Genomic DNA, 8,749 nt, shown 5'->3' on the forward strand with positions numbered 1-8,749 from the left:
TAAAAGTTGAGGAATTAATTACTTTAATCATGGTAACCAATATATTTATTTATTTATTTTTGTTTACCTTTCTCACCCTTTTGGCCAAGATCTAGTGCAATTTATTTATTTATTTATGTGATATCACTCACATTATTAATTTCATAAAATAAGTAGAAATAAATATTAATTGGAGAGGTAATAACGTTGCATGAGACATCCTAAATCAACATGGCTCTGATACCATCTTAAATCACTGAATGACTTAACAATTTGAGCTAACCGGTGAAGACAAATTCAATATAATATCTTACCTAACTATTTTCTAAAAATATTGACAATTAATTGTATATTGATAAAAATAATAATAATAATAATAACAAACAAACAAAGGGTTTGTTGTTTGACAAAGAAAAACAGTCATACCAAGTAAAGAAGTTAATAATCATTACTTAAAATTTTGGGGGAAAAAAAAAGGCCAAAGTTTATTGGGTATTCACATCCATAGAAAAATTTGACACACACAAATAAGGTAATGTTGTTAAGCTCTATTTCAACTTGTTAAGACCTTTTTTTTTATTAACCATTTCATTTTTTTTTTATTTTCTATTTTTGAAAAGTACACGTGTGAACATTACTTCTACTTTTATCTATAGATTTTTTTTTTTAATTATTATTATCAACTAAAACCAAACTAGAATGGAAAAGGAACAATTTAGCCTCAAAGACTACAAAAATTATTCTAAACAGTGTCTATGATAAGTTGACCATTAGTCGAATAATAAAAAGATGATGTGACATTATTTGTTAATTTTGACTAATGACAAATACATTAACTTTACATTATTTCTTTATATGATATGACAAAATGACATGATATTTTCTTTCTTCACCTTTCCTCTTGTCTCTTCTTTGGAAAAATTTCAAGTATTATAGGGGTATGAAAAATTATTTAGCTCACTCTATTTATTATGTAATGTCATGATGCTTTTAAAAATATAGTAGGTTAAACTAACATTATTATGTAAAGTGAAAACAAATAGTATTAGAAAATCCCCTTCTAAGCCAAAACTTGAAACCAAATAAATTTGGGATGTTTGGTGCACAAAATTGAGTTATGAAATATGAAGTTAATATATTAGGGTTAGATAGTCTGTGTTTGAAATGCTGAGTTATAAGATGAAATTTCTCAATAAATATGCAAAATAGAGAAATAGGAAAAGATGAAATTATTCGATAAACGTGGAAAATACTATAGCGTTTACTATTGAAATCGAGTTATTTAACATCAACTTATGAAGTTGATGGACCTAACTCTCTGATTGTATATCTTTACTCAGTATGAAAAATCACACAATGGCATGTTATTTAAATTATCTTAATTTTAAGATTAAATTCAAGGGTATCTTAAACAGTCACTTTTTTCTTCTATTTTTCATGAAAACCACCACCAGTCCATCGATCCACTAGTTTTTATTATTAAAAAAAAGAAAAAAAAAAGAGAAAAAATAATAATAAAATAAAAATAAGGTTTAACACCTCATTGTTTAAAATTGAGATATATCAATAGTCAGCAAAGATTCTAAGAAACAATATATTTTTATTATAAAGAATAACCATTCACAAAATCCATCCTTAATTTGTGTATTGAAAAAGAATAACAAACAAACAAATGGCATGGTTGTTAAAGATAACTAATAAAATAACTCGACCTCCACCATAGCTAATACACAAGTTTATGAACCATATATAATAATGAATAACAATCCTAGTCCTAGATGAGGATGTGGAACTAAAACAAATTGTCACATACAGGCAGAATAATGTTACCTAAGCTCATTTCAACTTGTTGGTTTGTGGCAAGAACAGAGGTATCTCCCAAGGATGTTTTTGATGGGCAGAGGTCCCCTGTTCAAATGACAAAAACTATAAGAAAAATGAATATGAAGTTGTTTTTTTTCAGCCTACACGCACCTCGACTAATTTCACATGAAAACGCGTTGGCCCTACAATATTTGGGTATCAAGAAAACTCGTAGGATATTAAATCTTAGAACGATGGGTCACTATGGATTGAACCCCTGACCTCTTAGTCAAGGTTTTGCCCTCTACTTATCACTAAGTCAATCAATGATGGTTAAAGATGATGACAAAGTTGAGAGAGAGAAATAGAGAAACTTGGGAAGCATCCATTCCAGGGACAATGACACAATTCAAAATTTTCTGGCTAAACTAAAATAAGATGGTCCTTTTTGGACCATTAACAGACAAACTATACAACATTAGAACCAACAAGCAGCAAACATACATAATATCACTTGAAATTAGTAACACTAACCAAATATGGGAGTCATAGCTGTTGTTGCGGTTGTCGCCCAACACGTAAACATGGCCTTCAGGAATTTGCTGTGAGTTCGAAAAAAGCAAAATTAACTACAAACTAGAAACTCCAAATCGCATTCTGTAGGAAACTAGTATTATTTTAGTCAAAGGGGGATAATCATTCAAGTCAGTCTAATTCCAACAACTGACCAAAATGTCAATGAGTTAGCTGTGAGAAAATCAATGCCAAGTTGAAGATGATTTGTAAAGAATATGGGTTCGTCTTACATAATAAAATCACCTTGATAGTTTTGGTTCGACTATAAACTCTCTAAGAACGTGCTTTAGAAGTCTTACTGCTGTCACAGCAAATTGCAGGATGATGCAGTAAATGAAAACGAAAATAGAGTTTGAAACAAAACTCACAGTCGACTTTGTGGTGTACGTTGGCCGCTCCGCTAAGAAGCTTTCATCCTGAGCAATCCCATTGACATAAAGGCATCCCTGACAAACCTGGAAGGTGTTGGATAAAAGCCACATAAATGGTTAGTTTATTTTAACTTCAAAACTAGAATTCTTCTGCTGCAAAGTAGTCATACATTAACAACAAATATACATTTTCTTTTGTAACCGGAGTATTAAGGAGTCTCCCATTTCTTGCATTATGTTCATAGCTCACCGAATTAATTTCCGGGAGGGTTCAACCCTCCCACGACACTCTAAGAGACGACAATCTTCTGTACAGGCAACCCTTGGACCTTAGATACACAAACCAACCTAATTCCTTACTACTAGAGTCACCAGTTAGGAATCACTCGCATAAAACTAGTTCTTTTCAACAGCTTAGTTGCATAACAATAACATAATGATAAGAAGGCTCTTCCATACCTCAACCGTGTCACCGGCTTTTGCAACAACTCTCTTTACAACGATGTTCTCTTCTCTGCGTCCAGATTGCTATAGCACACCATAATTCCAACAGGATCCTGTTAGAGAAAAACTGTTTTAAGTAAAAGACATGCAGGCTAGTCATCCGTCAACTAACCTGTGTCGGGTCTCGGAAGGTTATAATGTCATCTATAGAAGGATTTCTGATGTAATAAGAGGCCTGAAAAAAATGCAACCAGGACACTAGTATTAATTTGAGCAGAGATCACATGGAAATTTTCAAAACAGTCCAGGTAAATGACAGTAGTGGTTTGTATCATACTTTTTTTTGTTCTCTTTGTTATCTGTGAGTGTCTCAACTAATCTCATAGGACAACCTTTTGACGTTACAAAATGTCATAGGACATCTGCAATAGGAGTCTAGGTGAAAATAATCTCTACATCTAAATGATTGAGATCACATTCCGTTGTCTTGTTTTCTATATGTTTGATTCTTTCTCCTTTTATATAATAATAGCTATTAACAAGAAACTATCAACGTTTTTGTATATTTAGTACTTTAATATAAATGATTCATCTATTTTCTTCGAATAAAAAATAACTCAATGCATAATTTTGAAGATCCAAATCGATCTTCAACATAACCTCGCTAAAATCTCAATCCACATCTATTTCTCTACTACTTTCACATCCACAAAAATACCCCTAAAACCTAGTTGAACTCTGAAATTCAAAATTCAGCTCATAATTTGATAGATAAATCCAAAACTCAACAAACTCTACCTTCTCGACAAGAATTCGATCGCCGACACGAAGAGTTGGATACATTGAAGACGATGGAATGGAATGAATCTCCAAAAGCATAGACCACAAGATCAAAACCACAAGAAATCTGAGCAAACCGTCAAATCCAGGCAATCTGGGAAAACCCCAACTCTGACAATTCATCCATCGTAGCGAAGAATACAACAGAAAGGGCCTCAAAAAGCTCATTTCTGAAATCGCAGAAGATCTTGAAGGATCGGGGCGAAAAGAGAAGAGAAGAAAAGAAGAGAAATCTGCAGAGGAGCTGGAGAATGAAGCTCCAATGGATTTGGATTGAAATCGGAGAAAACCAAAGAGAAAGAGGATGTGACTTCGCTTGTAAGTTTCTAGGAATGTGAGGAGCAGAGAAAAATTCAGTTGATACAGTGATTCTGTTCATCAACACATTTAATTGAGAGTATGTTCTTCATTTTTCAAACTTCATAATACTTTCATCTTCCAATTTTTATTCCACAAATTACAAAATTTCAATGTTTATTTTATTTTATTTGAGTGTGACTAGTTCATATCTTGATATTCCGCTATTCTTCTTTTTTTTATTATTTTATTTTATTGGAGAAATGTAAGTATGAAAATAATCATAACTTTGATGAAGTATTTGATTAACTTCTTAGGCTCTCAACAATTAAATTAGTATTTTATTAGTTCTTAAATCACCGATTCATCCAAACACTTAAGTGAGTAGATGAAAGCGAATTTAATTATATCATTTAACATTAATCTCTATAAATTTAAAAGTTCCATTTTTCAAAAGATAAATAAATAAATTTAAAAGTTTCTAAGTGTTGGGTAGTTATTTTTGTTGGAATTGATATCCTAAATCTCTCTTGTATTCTTGTAGTTTGTAAACATTAGTTAAACAAATTGTTATAATAAAATAATTGTTATTTTATGAGGATTTTCTCAATCCAATAAACCTTAAGATCTTAGATTATTTTATGCAATTTAAACATGTATGTAAAGACATACGGATGAATCATGTTTAAATGATAACCTAAACAGTCTGTAAACGATAACCTGATACGACCTGCTTTGTAGATGTTACAAGTGTTGTAAAGTGCTATAAATGATCTGTTTCTAATCATTCATGTGAAAACATGTGAGCGGGGGTATCTTATATAAAGAGTTTGTATAAGACCAAACCACGAATTGATTAGTTTCATTATATAACGTCGTTAATAGTAGAGACTTACATTTCACCAGGATGACCATATGTGACATGACCTGAATCCTAAGTGAGTTGTGAACTCATACCTATGAAGGCGGTTCTTTGATTTGCATGGATGAAAGTGGTTAGATCGTCGACTCAATATGTCTACCATTTTGGGGATTCATCTAATTAGGGAGCTAGGAACACAGCTACACAAGACAAAATTCAATCATTCCTTGATGTCGAGATAAGTAGATAAATTGCTCCCTTAAGGGCTGATTTTAGGGCTTGAACAATGTGGCCACGCCCTCTCTTAGCCCGAGAAGGGTTTGGTCATAGTTGGAATATAACTTCATTAGAGGGATCAATGGTAATTAAGGAGTTAGATGTAACTACATGAGCAAAATGGTAATTTTGGCCCAGCTGTACTTACAAGCAATTTGTGAAGGGTCATCGCGTTGTTGACTGGTTATATCCAATGTACACAGAAATATATCTATAGTGTGAAGAGTGCAGCTGTCGGTCTGTCCGACAGTTAATAAATGTTGAATAATTTAGTTAAAGAAGTTTAATTAATTATTTAAGCTACAGGTCAATGAGGTCCTCTCTGTAGTTCAACAGGGATTTAATGAGAATCAATTTTGGATTAATTTGAATGGTTCAAATTAAATGAAGGAATTAATTATGTGATATAATTAATTTAATTAAATTATATATGATATAATTACTCTAATGTATTTGATACATTATAATATAAAGTTTAGTTGAGAGGAAATAAATATTTGAGCATGATTCAAATATTAATTATGTGAATTGGATTCATATAATTAATTTAATATAAATGAGATTTCTATTAAATACCATGCATTGTTGTTGTATATGATACAATATTAAACTATAGGTTATATGTTATATATGATATAACATATATATATATATATATATAAAAATTAAAATTAATTTATTATTGTTTAATTTTAATTTTATTTTTGAATTTTTTAAGAGAGGAAAAAATTTCCTCCCTGATCTCTCTTCAATTAACTACGTGTGAGTGGTTGATTTTTCAGTGTGGTAGGGTGTCTTCATCTTCTACACAACAGACAGAAAAGAGAATCCCCTTTGGGATGTTTTTTTTTTTTCAACAAATACTCTTCTCCTCTCATTTTCTCTCCCTCTCTCCAAAAACCTAAGAGCCCACACTCTTGGATCGATATGGCAACCCTAGAGGGGTGAATAGGGTTTAATTAAATTTTTTTTCTAATTAACCCATTAAACTAATTAATACACTTTTTATAACTAATAAGAAAAAATTCAAATTATACAAAAATAAGATGACAAAAAATATGATAATTTAATTCTATCAAATTTAAGTAAACAAATAAGAACAAAGTAAAACATATAATAAATTGCTTAAATTAATTGCAAAAATAAAAGAAAGAGTTAGAGAAGAAGACACCGTAATTTTTATAGTGGTTCGGTCATACTCGACCTACTCCACTCCCGAGCGCCTCTTGGAAATTTGAATAAATCTTTCGACTCTTTCCACGGATTAGAACCCAACCGTTACACCACCGCTCCTTTAACGGTTTCAAGAGCAAACCGATCCTTCCCGGTTTAAGGATCAAACGCGTTACAAATGTTGGAATTTTTTAAGAACACATACAACTCTCACTAGAGTGGATTTACAAGTTTAAGCACTTAACAAGTTTATTTATCCTCACAATACAATAACACTCTCTCAAGAATAAGATGAAAAGAAAAAAATTGAGAACTTAGAGAGAGCAACAATGAAATTTTTGAGTTTTGGAGGATTATGAAATGTAAAATTTGTTTGTTTAAAATTTGGAGAGGAAGATAGTTTATATAGAGATGGAAAATTTTTTAGAAACCACAATTAATCTGGACCATTGGATTTTGGAAAAGAAAAATCAATGGTGGAGATTTTAAACTAAACTAGTCGTTAATAACACAAATATAATATTAAATTCCTTTTCTTTTGAAATTTCTTTCTTTTTAAATTAATCCAAAAAATAAAAAAACATACCATGTGTCAAAAACCAGCCATTAGACACAAACATAAAAATAATATTAAATTCATTTTCCTTTTATTCATTTTCTTTTTAAATTCATTCTCTTTAAAGTCAATCCAAAAAATAAAAACATATCATGGGTGTAAAAAACTAGCCGTTAGACACAAACATAAAATAATTTAAATTTATTTTTTCTTTAAATTTCTTTTAAAATTTCATTTTTTTTTATTTTAAATCAATCCAAAAACAAAAGTCCATCGTATGTTAATCTCTTAATGATCCACCATTGCCACATGTCTACATGCAAATGGTCTGGTTATGCCACGTCATCCATATTTTCTCTATATGATTTGTTTTGGTCATATCGTCTTCGTTTTAGCTCCGATTTGAGTGATCAAGAGGTGTTGGAATCGTTGTTCCGAGCTCTACGCTATGGACATATTAAAACACTAAGATTTTTAGTAATTAAAATTGATTTTGTATCATCAAAACATTGATTAATTAATTAATTAAAATTAATTAATTTGAGATTAAGGCCAAAAAGCCAACAATCTCCCATTTTTTTTTATGAACAAACCATTCAAGAAAAATAGCTTGAAATACATGTAAACCATATGTAGCACATAATAAAATTCAACAAATCACCATAAAATCATTCTTGAAATTCACTCAAAAAATAAATTCTCCCCCTAATTAATACAATCAAAATCATAACAAATTTATAGCATACTTTTCTTAAACTTCTTCCATTTGGAATCATCAAAAAGAATAATTAAGAAAATTTTAGAATACATAAATGTTCCCTTAAAAACATGAACATAAATTTAGCACAACTCCCCTAAGAATATTAACACATGCTTTCCATATCTCCCCTATCAAAATGTCTTCTAAAAGATTTAACAAGTAAAATTATAAATCAAGAGGCATCACAACGAATAATACCGAGCTCAAGCCTATTTTTGCAAAAAGTTTTCTTCATTCAAAAGGCTTGGTAAAAAATATCCGCTAATTGATTATTAGAGCCTACAAATTCAAGAGTAATATTATCATTTTAGACATGCTCTCTAATAAAGTGATGCCTAATATCAATATGCTTAGTCCTAGAATGATTGATGTATAGGATTTTTAGTCAATTAATAGCACTAGTATTATTATAAAATATAGGCACATTATCAAACTTTAATCTAAAATCACAAAGAGTTTGTTTCATCCAAAGAATTTGAGCACAACAACTAGCAAACCGCAATATATCCCGCTTCGGTAGTGGATAAGGCAACCGAATTTTGCTTTTTACTAAATCAAGAAACTAAGGAACTACTACCAAGAAATTGGACAAGTCCCACTAGTACTCTTACGGTAAAGTAAACTACCCGCAAAATCTGCATCAGAATATCCTACCAAATTAAATTCAACATTTTCTAGGATACCATAAGCCTAAATCAATAGTATCAAGCAAATATTTAAAAATTCTATTAACGCATGTAAATGTGATTCCTTAGGACAAGATTGAAATCTAGTAAAAGACATACATTATCTCTCTCAAAACAAACAACGAG

At 30.6% G+C, this 8,749-nt stretch overlaps 1 protein-coding gene across 1 annotated transcript; it reads right to left on the reverse strand.

Annotated features, from left to right (window-relative positions):
• Positions 1 to 1,642: 1,642 nt before the first annotated feature.
• Positions 1,643 to 4,450, reverse strand: LOC120075840 (chloroplast processing peptidase-like). Its single transcript, XM_039029540.1, has 6 exons — positions 3,972 to 4,450; positions 3,346 to 3,408; positions 3,189 to 3,257; positions 2,727 to 2,813; positions 2,317 to 2,384; positions 1,643 to 1,887 (listed from the first exon to the last, which is right to left on the reverse strand). Exons 1-6 carry the CDS (start codon positions 4,179 to 4,181, stop codon positions 1,821 to 1,823), a joined length of 564 nt encoding a protein of 187 aa, XP_038885468.1. The 5' UTR covers positions 4,182 to 4,450; the 3' UTR covers positions 1,643 to 1,820.
• Positions 4,451 to 8,749: the final 4,299 nt, after the last annotated feature.

Source organism: Benincasa hispida, chromosome 4 (assembly GCF_009727055.1).
Source record: "Benincasa hispida cultivar B227 chromosome 4, ASM972705v1, whole genome shotgun sequence".
NCBI classification, from domain to species: domain Eukaryota; kingdom Viridiplantae; phylum Streptophyta; class Magnoliopsida; order Cucurbitales; family Cucurbitaceae; genus Benincasa; species Benincasa hispida.